The sequence below is a fragment of the Drosophila biarmipes genome, chromosome 2L (genome assembly GCF_025231255.1).
Source record: "Drosophila biarmipes strain raj3 chromosome 2L, RU_DBia_V1.1, whole genome shotgun sequence".
Taxonomy (NCBI): Eukaryota; Metazoa; Arthropoda; class Insecta; order Diptera; family Drosophilidae; genus Drosophila; species Drosophila biarmipes.
The window spans coordinates 71,192-83,951 of record NC_066612.1 but is presented as its reverse complement, the minus strand read 5'-3'; the positions used below and the strand labels follow the sequence as shown (position 1 = coordinate 83,951).

General features: G+C 42.8%; 1 protein-coding gene across 17 annotated transcripts in view; it reads left to right on the top strand.

Annotated features, from left to right (window-relative positions):
* The first annotated feature begins 6,984 nt into the window (after nucleotides 1-6,984).
* The window catches only part of LOC108033141 (mucin-5AC), a 34,980-nt gene continuing 29,204 nt past the window's right edge, over nucleotides 6,985-12,760 (top strand). For 8 of the 17 annotated variants that reach the window (XM_050885501.1, XM_050885502.1, XM_050885500.1 and 5 more), the window contains exons 1-2: nucleotides 6,986-7,072; nucleotides 8,101-8,202. In XM_050885501.1, the coding sequence (XP_050741458.1) occupies nucleotides 8,133-8,202 (70 nt within the window). In that variant the 5' untranslated portion in view covers nucleotides 6,986-7,072; nucleotides 8,101-8,132. Of the gene's footprint in view, nucleotides 7,073-7,411; nucleotides 8,035-8,100; nucleotides 8,203-12,760 lie in introns of all 17 variants that reach the window. The other 9 variants (XM_050885506.1, XM_050885498.1, XM_050885497.1 and 6 more) reach the window with 5 other exon arrangements.

The following is a 12,760-nucleotide window of genomic DNA, read 5'->3' as shown; positions in this document are numbered from 1 at the left end:
GCATACTTAGACACGCTCCGGTCCACTGTGTTTTATCAACTTTTCTCATAGATCAGCAAGGCGGACGAATCGGCCATTTTATGCAGAGGTAACTCAGTATCTCCATTTTGCCATAAAACAAATAAGTAGGCAAACGTTTTGTTTTTCCTTTGTTATTGATTTGTCAATGGGTGCAATTTTTTGTTTCGAACTTAGACCATCCGCCGTGGATTTCTTCATAGAGTCTAATGAAAACAACACCTATAAGCTTATAGATAAAGCGTATTTTAAAACTCTTCTGTATTCTCTGTTGGACCTTGCACTGAACACTTTCACCTTAAAAAGCAAGCACTTTCCAGTTTAGTTATTCTAAGCGCTCCAGCCTTTCTCACATAACATGGTTTTTGGAATGTGTGTGTGTGTATACACTGTACTTTTTATTCATGTGCATCCCTTCGCCGTAAGGTATGCAAAGAATTAGTAATCGAGACGTCTCACTTCGCGTATAACTTCAAATGATCCTAGTTGAACACACTCATGAATTCCCAAGAATCAAAACAACAAATAGATAATAATTAAGCAGTAAACACAGAAATGCATTTAAATGAATACTTCATTTACAAGTTATTATACAACTGAAAAAAAGGAACTGCATTTCCCTAGTAAGGGGTATGTTAAGTTTAAGATTCATATTTCCAGAGTGTGCGTGGCCATTACCCTTAGATCGCTCGTGGACTCTCCGAAAGGAATGCACTTGAGGGAGGAGGGTGTTCAGGGCTGGGGCGCCTTTCTCTGCCTTATTTGCATTGTAAAAACGCTAGCCAAAAAAAACCAACAGACAACCTTGCACGTAAATATGTATACTTGGTACATAGAAATAAAAATAATAAAGAGCGCCCCTCAGCTTAGGGCTGCGGATGTTTCTTGTCACGGGGGTGGTGCACATGTGTGGGCTCTTCGTTTTTAAAACGGGAGTATTCTGGGCCAGGAACACAAGAGTTCGAGCCTGAATACTCTAATCCTGGTTGAACAACATTTTCTTGTCTAAATGTAAGTAACAAGATGTTGAAATAGTTGCACACTTTCGTTTAACCGCAAATCACACTATTTTTCTCACTAAGTTATAAAATTTTACAAAGTTTACTCTACACGGATTTGACATATTTTTTTGAAGCATAACTTTTGGCTGATAAATTAAGTCAAGTGCTCGTTTTTAATTCCATAGCTGCAGATTAACTTAGTTGTACTTTCCAAACCATGTTTAACCAAATATTGTATAAGATTGTATGACTTATATGAAGTTCAAAGACTTCACTATAGGAAAATTTTGTATGGCAGATTGTGATTTTTAAGCTTGATGTGGAGAGGTGGCGATAACCGACAATGGGCTTCAGACGGCAAAATATGTTACCCTAGTGTGTGTGAGACTGTAAAAAATGCATTCAAATCTGTATAAATATAAATATATTTTGACTTTTAGCCTTCAAGCTGTAGAGCCGAGTTCTCGCCAGCGTTAGGCTGCAAACAACTTAAGTCGCAATGTGCATTGAATGCTAGACCCTGATGCTGGGTGCGGGTAGCACATTGTGAAAAACATTTTGCATAGGCCGTCGGCTGCAACTACTCCGAGCCAAACTATAAAGGGAATTGAAAATGGAATTGGTCGGGCAAAGACCACGCCTTCAGTATGTCAAAGTTGGTTAGTCATAATGCATCATCAATTGAATCATACCCCCAAAACAATTGCACTCCATTTGATATTATCGAGCAGTTTTAATTTGGCACATTGCGCGCACTTCTACATTGTGTTATTTGGGTGGGGCATATGACGGCTGGTATGGGCTTTATTTGGGAAGTCTCAAAGAACACCGTTTTTTTTAACAGTGCTCTTTTACTGACGAAGTGCCAAGTGTAAAATGTTAACTGAAATAAACACTCACAATTAGCAAACAGTTAAATTATTACAGCTGATTACAGGATATGGGAGATGTCAACGCGACCAAGGGCTGTTTATTGAACAAAGATAGTTAAGTCATCAAACTGTAATATAGTAGTACGAAAAGCGTAACCGTTCCCAACTAAGCCGCAGTTATGTTTTTAGCCATTGTAAACTCCGCCAGAAAATCAGTTAGCATGCTCAGCAGTTGGTAATTAAACCGCTTAAAAGCTGCACGCCCGAAATACATGACCAGCTTTGTGTGCGTCGATCTATCTGGCTGCTATGGACCAAGCCTGAGGTGCTTGCTGGCCCAGTCTTGCCTTCCCAATTTTGGCTTGGGATCGTGTACTGCCTTTCGCGCCAGTTGACGCCGTTTTCACGAATTTACTACAAATCCAGCGCATTGATCGTACCAACGCATTGCCGTTTCAGTCTAACTGGCGGGCTAGGATTAGGGGAATGTTATGTAAATAAACTTGGAGCTTGAAGCGTATACTGAATGTAAATTAAGGGACTAGATATCAATACTTTAGAAGGACTCACATTATTAAATCATGTATATTTTAAAATTATACTATTAATTATTTATCAGAACGGCTTATTTTACAAAAGAAAATAGTTTGTTTTAATTTGGTTTTGACTGTACAGTTACAATGTACGTAGAGGAGAGCAGTGTACTTTATGACACCCCGACCTCATAAAGTGCTCGCGGTTAAATAAAAGCAATTGGGTATTACCTCACACAGGGGGCACCAAAACTCTCAAGCAATTTGATTTACAATTTGTTACAGTTCCACTGGTAAAATGAGTTCCAGCCGAAGCTTACAGCACCAGCCAACAATGAAAGTAAGAGCTGTGTCTTTTACTGCTCGGACTTAGCTGGGCCAGAATGTAGAGCGAGCGTTTCACAACTGTGGGCGAGTCGGTTTGATGGCGAAACAACAAACAGATTGCCCAGCTTATTCCCTTTCGTTACAGTCAGAAGGTACCAGTTCGCCGATGTGTTAATGCATTGACAGTCAAGGCAGCTCTTGTATTGTATGCATTTGGAAAGCAAGCCAAATTGGCAAGAGGCAGACAAATAGAGGTGTCCGCATAGCTTTCTTCTGGCAAAGCTGCATTTGCACCAATCTTTGGGTTCACGCACTTGAACTTGTCTGACCACTGACTGTTTGCGCCTTTGTAACGGGCCCTTGCAAAGCAGCTTGTTTCAGGCGTTGGCGTTGTGGTTGCCGTTGCCCTTGCCTATGGAGGAAGTAAGTGCCACTGCAGGTTGATGGAGGTTCTGCCAATAACCAGTAATTCACGTCTCTTCCGCATTGCAGCGGCTCGGGCGGAACTCAATCCTCACCAGCTGGGGCGAGCAGAGGTCTGCCTGTACCCCGTTGGAGATTTTCAGGTTGGTAATACTCGCTGGCAGAACGGCCTTGAGGTAATGTACTTTTGCGTGTTGAAATTGAAAGTCAGCGGAGCTGTGCGGGGAGTTGTAGTTGAGCACTGCTACAGTTTGTCATTTAAATCCGGTTTATTCAACCTACAGTGCTGCTCTTTGTTTCTTAACTTTGAGCGACAAAGTGTGACAATATTATTAAAGTGGCTGCGAGCCTGGCTGGTACAGGGTGGCTGCATTCCCAACTAACGTAGGCTAGTTTTTTTTTGCCTAATACAGTTTATTACCACTAAAAGACTAGCAAGACAACAATTAAATGTAGGCTAAAGTTTATTTAGTAACATAAGAAAACCAACAGGACAACAACAAATAGAAGACTTGCCTAAGATATTTACAAAAATGACGCGTGTAAAACAAGTTAATGTAAAGTTGGTAAACAACTAACTTCACGATCTTGGACAATAAGTATAACCATTTTGGTATAAATACCGCCGTCAAGATTGATTCCTTTCAAATTGATCAACTATTCCGATTTTCGAAAGTGAAACACCATTTGTTCAATTTATTTGATCATTTCGCACGTTCAACAGAAAAATTAAAAGTCGATCAGAGCAGAAAAAAGAATTGAGGCTAGGCCGTTGATCATGCAAAAACTTTACTGTCGACATTCTGCGAACTAAGGCGTGTCCAGCGATTCCGGTAATAGCAACTTGGCGGTTGTTCTAGTCACCAACCATTTACGTTGCGCTCGGTCTACACAAATCATTTGCTTAAAGCTGCAGCCCCTCCCCGTTCCTTGTCCTACCCACCATTTTCCCCTCTCCAGTCCTCTGGGCTCTTTTATCGCCTATTTGAAACCACTACACCCAACGTTGGAGAAGGGGAAGGTCAGCCTGTTACGAGTACTCACTATTATTTGAACACTGACTTCGTCAAATCGCATTAGCACGAAGTTCAGAGTTAGGCTTCGCAGTAAAGAGGGAATAATTAGATAGATTTACAAAATTTATAATTTAATTTCTTTACATATGAACCGGAGAACAGAATACCACAAGGCAACTAAGTGTTACGTCGAAAAGTACCTGGTTTTAAAAAAGACAAGTATTTAGATTCAAGTAAATCAACCTGTTTTATTAGGCAGCTGACTATGGTTTGCTATGCTGGCTTGTACGTACTTTGGTACGTTTGAAACCAACTTCATTAGTTTAATTTTGATTAGAAAGGCAAAGTATGTGCGTGCCCGAATTCACGTCAAATAACTGAACATTACTTTCAAAATGCTTCACAAAACCTTTAGGTATAAAAGGCCTGTATGTGAAGGAATTTCATGACGATCAAACTGATTTTGCGTATCATTGAGTTAACGGCTGCAATAAATTGGACTACAAGTAGCCGAAGTCGAATTGTATTGACAAGGGCAAGTCAATTAACGTGGACTAGCAAGCGCCAAGCACCTATGTCAGAGATAGCAAAGCGTTAAAAGTCGCCAACAAACCAGATATCAAAGTAATACAAATTAAGCGACGATCAGGTAATACGTATAGCCTGAAATGTTCAAGGCAAGCTAACTCCGTTATGGCTTTGTGTATCGAAGTTTCTACTCTACTTAGTTTCATTAATACACTTCTAACAACCGTAATTGACTATTAAAATTTATGATTTGTCACTCACGTTACAAGCACAATTGAATGCATTGAATTAACCCTCACGAATATATAATTTAATTAAGTTTTTTCTGGTCCATTCCCCAATGATTTTTTCAATTAACGGGTCCATTATTTCGTATTTTTCATAAGTGCAACACTCCCATTTATTAATCGAGAGGCGTGCACAATGGAAAAGTATTTGAAACAAACTCAGTGAAGGCCCTAACAGACTCAAAGTGCACATGTAAGTACAGGTATGTGTTTACTCGTAGGCTTACCAGGCTATAAGCTCTTTATAGGAGAAGTAATGGGGAAGTTTTCAAGGCCACCAATTTAGCGGACATTTTACGGTTGGGCTTACTCGTAAATGAATCAATTTGCAGCCCAAGGTGCACAAATATATGTCTATATGCGTGTAACCAATGGCAGCCTTTGGACGGGTCTCTTTTTAATGAAAGCGTTCAACTGTCAGTATGAAAGAGCCAAAATAGTTCAAAACGGAAACGGGATTATTACGCGTTGATAAATTTGCACCGCCTATTCACAAAGTGAGTGGCAAGCATTTTTGCGGTGCTAGGCGAATCACTGCAAAACGCCAAGGTTTGAGAGACAACGAACGAGTAATTATAGGACATTTGTAAGCACTCATAAAGATTTCGGCTGTCGACCGTTGGCTCATTTTGTGTAATTAAGACATTAGCCCGCATTATAATAATTGGTTTGTGAAAATGTCCATTAAACCTAATAACTACCTGTCAAACCACGACAACGTCGCAGGCAGGGTGACTTAACAGTCAGTAGACTGTTGTAATAAACACCAATCCGTATGCATATTGCTTATGCGCCACGTTGACCAATAACAGTATTTTTCTGGAACCCAACTCATGGTCCCATTTTATATCATTCAAATTCATTAGCAAGAATAAATACTTTTCGTTTTGGGAATAGCAAATTGTAACCAACTTTCAAGTGACGAGAATTTATAGATACAATTATGAAGGCCCTTAGGTGGCCTCGTGTCGGCTCAGCTGTGAAAATATACAACTACAAAGTATAAGTGTCCAGAGGCAGAATACGCTTCGCCCTCCATTCACAGAATAAATCGTGTGAAACACAATCCAGCAATAAATAAATTAATACAGAATTGTATTAATGCTCATGCTTTGTCCAAGCCAACAAGTTGGGGCAACCGTTCACCAAAGCCCCTTTTACTTGGCTCGGACTGCTGCTTTGCAGCTTAGGCTTGGCTTTGGTTGGCTGCTTTGGCCCAGTTCTTGGTCGTTGGCGTGTTTCCAACTCGGTTTCACTTTCGATTCTTTGGCTCCAAATTACCTAGGCTAGCGTTAAGCTATGCAGGGGTATGGCAGTTTGAATTCGCCAAGGACAAATGGCCTGGGTGTTTCTTATTCATAGAACGACTGACTCCAGACGAGTATGTGCTTTAGCAGGTCTAACCTCTGATTGGCATAGGTGCAGATGAAAACCGAATCGGAAAACTAAGCATTCTTTGATCTGAACCCCCCAATATGCTCCATAGGCGAACAGCGAACCGGCAGCTAAAGCTAAATGTGTAACAATATTTCACAATCGCCATGGTAAATAGTTGCCCAGCCAGGCCGGCCCCCGCTGGCCAGAGAGGGAAGGCGCCGGCTGCAGCGGAGCTCGTGTGCTGGTGCTCGTCAGTGCTCGAGAAAAGCACCCAAGTAACCCGAGCGAACGAAACTGGGGGTTCAATTCTCAGCCAAGTGCTCAGATTCAGAAGGAAACCCGATCTGGGCTGCAGTTCCGTAGTAATTGGTGTAAAATAATTAGCACAAGCAGCGCACAAACAGTGGAAGCAGCCTGGTTTGCAATGGCACAAGCTTTGGCTTACTCTTACTTTCAAAAGCTTAAGAGACCCGAGCGTGCCAGCGCGAGTGCGACATCAGCGCCAACAGCCTGTTACTGTAGAGTAACAGACGGAGCGAGCGCGGCTCAGACTAAACTTGGCCCAAAAGCCTGGCAACGAAACTTGGCGTAGACTGGCGGCTGGCTTGCCGAGTGTCTCGAGACACTCACCTCGCACAGTCGCGCTGTGTAGTTGCTTCGATTAGGACGTGTGGTTCGCTTAAGCGCACGGTAAGAAGAGACGCTCGAGGGTCACCCGGACTTTTCGACTGACTGAACGGATTGGTTGAGCCACCGCCAATTTCGAGGCGTTTTTGCCAACTGTGTCGTCGAACGCGCCGAAATATAAGATAAGCCCTCGAACTGAACATTGCACTCGGCCAAAAATCACGCATAGAAAGCAGGCTCAACTGCATTTTGTAGTTCAGTCGAGGAGCTCGAGCGTGTGTGTCGGTGGCTCGCTTTGCGTTGAAAAGAAAGTTTTTGCAAAATATACAAGCCCCAGCAAACAAAATAAAAACGTGCAAGTTTTGTTTTATTTTGCTTCGCATTTTCCTCTCCACGCTCCAGTCTAGCTTGCACATAGTTTTCCAATTTGGTTGTGCCCGCGAATACCGTATGGGAAATCTGAATCACAGCAAGCGGTCGATCTTCGTTTTGATCGTCTCTTTGCACTTCGCCAAGCCATATTTTCCATGGCAACTGGTAAACAAACTGGCGGTCATTGCAGCGGCTCAAGTGAAAAACTGAAAACTGAAAATCCGAACTCAAAAAGCGCTTGCCAAAAGCAATGGAGAAAAACTAAGTGTTGTAATCTGTGAACGTGTGTGTGAACTATGCATCGTCGCGTTGTCTAGAGCCAAACGAAAGCTCAAATAATAGGGGCAGCAACTGAATCAACTTACAACAATACAAACACGTCCAAACAAAGTGCAGCCACAGCCACAGCCAGAGCCACAAAGCCGCAGCCGCGGCTGAAACAAAGCCCACAGTCAAGAAAATTGTAACACAAGGCTCGAAAAAATCTAAATTGAATCATTGCGACACTGCCTTCTTGGTTATTTAGCAATTGTATGCACCAAAACAAAGCTTTTCTCAACGGCAACGGCAACAGCAACTGCAACTGCCACTGCTGCGGCTGAGCTGCCCCACGGCCCGCGCTCCCAACTCTGGCGACCTGAGATTGCCTATTGGTATTTTAAATTCTGTGAACTAACCCCAAAATGCAACTGCACCAGTAACATCAAGAAAATTTACAGTTACAGTTACGACGACGCGCAACACCTGCAACATGGAGTATTTAACAGGTCGACTAAGCATTCTGTGGCTGCTGGGATTGAGCCTACTGCTATTCAAAACAGGTGAGTAATGCCACTTGAATGAAGGACACTCTTGGGGAAGAGAAAATGGAGGCAGAGGGCTTGTGGGTCCGAGCTGAGTCACGTTACCCCCTAGACCTAGGAAAGATTCTACTGGAATGGCATTCCTTAACCCCCCCGAACCGTAGCGAATAAACACCTGAACAGTTTTAGCAGTTTCCTGGTCAGTTTTCGACAGTAGATACAAACTGGTTGCTAAGCCAATGAACTTTCCTCATTAAATGCCAGCCTTTTATGTCATACTTTCCTTCGCAAGGTATTTGCTTGAAGGATTGGCATCAATTAAACAGATGAGCTGAGTGGAGGGGCACAACAGGCGATGTTACCTAATCTGAGATCCTAAGAAAGTAAGAGTCGCAGAGAATACATTCGAGAGCTGTCCGCTTTCTTGGTATTGTGTCTTTTGTTGAGTGGAATGTTGATACGTGCATGATTAACGCTCATTCTGCTCAACCTCAGGCATATTGGGGACTTTGTTATGGAAATATTCTGTTCCGCAAAAGAAGGCAAACTTGTTTTAGCCTCTACCCCAGCCGATTCCCCTGAACTCAAATAAAGTCTGATGTCAAATTCAATCATTTTGGAAGAAGTTAAACCACCAGCTGCCAGGCACTTGCCCCGAGCTCAGGCGCGAGCAACTCCGGCACCAAGTTGTACGGTTAACGAGTATGTGCCTTGCTCGCGACCAAAATTTATATTTATTTTGGCCAACTAATCGCTTGTCGACAGCGCGCGGCGAAATGAAAATAGATATAAGTAAAAGTATTCACATAAGGGGATAGCTAATTAACTATGGAGGTAAATATACGGTCTGATCACCTGCTCTATTTACCAGCGAACAATAGTGTAATCGAACATTTCGAGCATAACAAACCAAACCGTGTCAAGCTATTGGTCAGCCCGGGTTGTCCACTCAACGAACTGCTGGGTAATGGTAATGGAGTTATGTAAGTTATGCCAATCAGCCAGCAGCCAGCCAACCAGCTTATGGCACAGATATTAATTGCATACAACACACTGACTCGAATGGCATGAATGGGTTGAATAAGTGTTTGGCTAAGTGAGTGAGTGTGTCGGTGTAACCGAGCAAATTGCGGTTATAATAACTGTTAATAATCTACAAAACAGTTCACTTAATTGTTCGTCCACATTTAAATATGCAAAATTTGGCGAAAGAAAAAGTGACGATAATGGAAAAAACCAAAAGTTACTGCATTACGTGTGAGTGGTTACAAAGAACTCTTCAGCCAGCTGGTATTATTATTTACAAAACGATAAGCAAAAATAAAGTGAAATCATTGTTTTCAAATTAATTTAATTAATATGTCGTGCACGTAAGTGAAGAGTACGCATAAATTAGTATATATGAGACTACGCTCATGCACACCTACTTTGCGTAATGTTTCGACAGTGTTCCTAGTTGGGTTGCACCTTCCACTTTCGCCTCACTTACACACATATTCGAATTTATTCCTCAAATTGATGGACAAATGAGCCTGTCCGAATTGAATAAGTTAGGGGTTGAGGTTGAAAACCTATTATAATTTATTGTCAATTTGTTAGATTACTCTAAAAAATTCAAAAACTTGCATTGTGCCACACAGAAATTCATGACTAATGCGTGTTGACTTAATACATCAAGTGGATACTGGTGGTATTTAAATACAAGAGAATGTGCGGCAACTGCCCCAACAGTTATTAGTCGAGTGTTAATATGGCAAGAAAGTTAAACAAACGAGCTGAGACAGCTCGTTGTCACTGATGACACAATAAAACCGAGACAACAAAGCACTATAAAATAAATAAAAAGTTGACGAAAGCCGTAAAAACAAGCTCAGCAAAGGAACAGTGACAATACTTTCCATTTCGTTGAACTATGTCACTTCTTCAAACCATGGAAAGGTCTCAGACTTGTTTCTGGCCTACGTTGCCCGCTGAAAAACCGAGCGGAAGTATTTACATACGGTTTTACTGACCGACTGCTCAGCGTAAATGTAAAAACATTTAATGTGCTGACGGTCTTTGTGGGAAAGCCGATGCCTGAAGAAAAGGTGTTCGAGGTGGATCGTCCAAAGGCTATTGGCGAAAGTTGTTAGAACTTACAAACAGCCGATAAAACATACACAATTTTCCAAGTGTCATTGCCGAATCGGATATCATGGAGGCTTCGCCCCGCCCAACCATTGTGCCCCTAGCTACTTATTACCGCAGGCGGTGTCAATGCTTACCGTGCGAAAGTCTTGGCGCATGCGGAAGATCGTCATTAAATTACCCGGCTAGGTCTTCGCCTGTAATCTGAACGCTTTATACGAGCGTGTACGAGCACTGACATGGCGCAACTTCGCTTTGCATGCACAGCGGTGCACTTTCGCTTTCGAGCAGTACCCAGTGAGTCTGAGGCAAGTTGAATAAATTTGCACACAGCCATGGTAATCCCTGGGTTTCGAAAGGCTCCAGTTAATTTGCGTTGAATTGAAGTCGGAACGGTTGTCGGCACAGTGCGGGAGTACCAATAGACCACCGAACGGCAAACACCCAACTTCCCCGATATTTAACGATTGCCCTTACGAGCTCGGTGTTAATGGTGCTACTCACCTTGAAATGCACATGTTACCGTATTTCAGCTGCAAATTGTATTCGCTGCGCAATGAGCAATCTATTAAAGCATTGCCTCAGCCCGACGACGTTCATAAGCGATGTGAATGGAGCTCTTGACGTCTCCATGTTCGCATCGTGGAATTAAATGGGGCCCGACGCCGCTGCTCCACTTAACACTCTCACACCTGCCCTGTTACGGCCAGATAGCTCTCTATTTCTTTCACCGCACAAAGCCCGTCTGACAGTTGGATGTGTGCTTGGATTGCGTAAAATGTTTTAATATTTATGATTATTTTATGCGTGCTTCACATTACGGCCGGTTGCATTCAACGAACCGACGCCCAAGCTGCGTGTCTTTGTAATTGATTAGGCAGACTGCGGTTCATCGCTGCCCCATTCTATACGGTGCCCTGCTGCATGCGCCACGTAACACCTATTCCATGCGATCAGATTAGACCCGGGGTTCATATCAACGCAAACGATTGTTAATTTTTATCTCAAGTGTTTTATGCAACAATGCATTTTTGAAAATATACATTTCTTAATATAAATTAAAACATAATATGAATATTAGCTCAAAAACACGCAGTGAAACGAAGTCCCTTAACCCTTTTTGGGATCACGTTTTCTTGCGCTCGTTCTCGATCTCAAGGTTGGTTATGTTAACGAGTAATTTAGAAAGGGGTCTTATACTTCATCGTTTTGTATTTTGGCCGGACATTCAGAGAAAAGCCGATTCCGTCAAGTCACGCCTGTATACAGGGTTCGGTTTCTTATAGCCAAGGAGTCTGCACCATAAATTACGGCGCTCACATAGTTACTGATAATCTTGGGCTGGCTCAGCCAAGAATGAAAGTAAAGCAGTGTCCCTTCAATCGATGGCCGGACACAAGGTTTTATTGCCTGCTTTGTAGGTTGAGGAGTATATAAACTGGATTTTGCAGATGCTCAATGCAACGACCTTGACGCGATTGCCGTTGGGGATGCCGTTTTCGCTGGTGTTTTTGTTTTGATTCGTATTCCGCTGCTTGGTAAGTTTAAGTCGCTATTAAGGCTACAGGCTCCCAAGGGCAAGCTGCGGAAAGTCAGATGAGCTCATGCTCTGCAGGAGCACTCTGAAGCGCAACATTTTTCATTTCCCAAATACTTTGCAGCACCACATGTGCGGTTCACCTTTCACTTTCACTAGCCGCAGCCCGGCTGCGATGCGTATTGCCGGTATTAGTGGGCCCGCTTAAATGAACGTTGACGGCCCCACAGTGACAAAATGTTGGCCGGCGTGAAAGTACGAGTGTGGAGCTTATCGATTAGCGGGGCCCGTCGGTTGCATAAGCGCACTCATCTGCGTCGTTAGGAGCTTCATTAAGTGCTCGATGTCGAATGTAATGAGTTGCAGGACAGCTGAACCGATTACGCACAGCTCTGTGGGATTGGACTTTCAACGCAGCATTGCTCTATTAATCATCGGACGAGATCTAGCTTCGGGGTGGCGACGGTCTGTCTATTGGTCGATCGACTGTTGCAAGCATGAGTGCATTTCGAATTCCTCCATTTGTCCGTGTGCTTTAACGTACATATGTGCAGCATGCGTATGTAAACCACTCGCTCTTCGAGGTGTTGTTTTGCCAAGTATTTACTTGTTGCTCACATTAAAAGATGGATGCTGTTTCTGTTACTGTTGCCGTTTCATCGAATTTCACTCGCTCGCAGCGGTCATTCGTGTTTCTGAATGTTACCGGCTCAATGCACCTACCGCTTTAAGCGGGATCCCAAAGTTGCCGCGCCACAAATTGAGTTTTTCAATGCCACTTAGCAGGCGCAGGCGGAAGAGCAACGCATAATAAAACGCATAGTTTATTGACATTTTACTTGCTGGAGTTTGCTGCTTGATTTCTTGTAAAATTATATCATAGATGGAGTTTTCGTTTGAAAAAAATTTTAG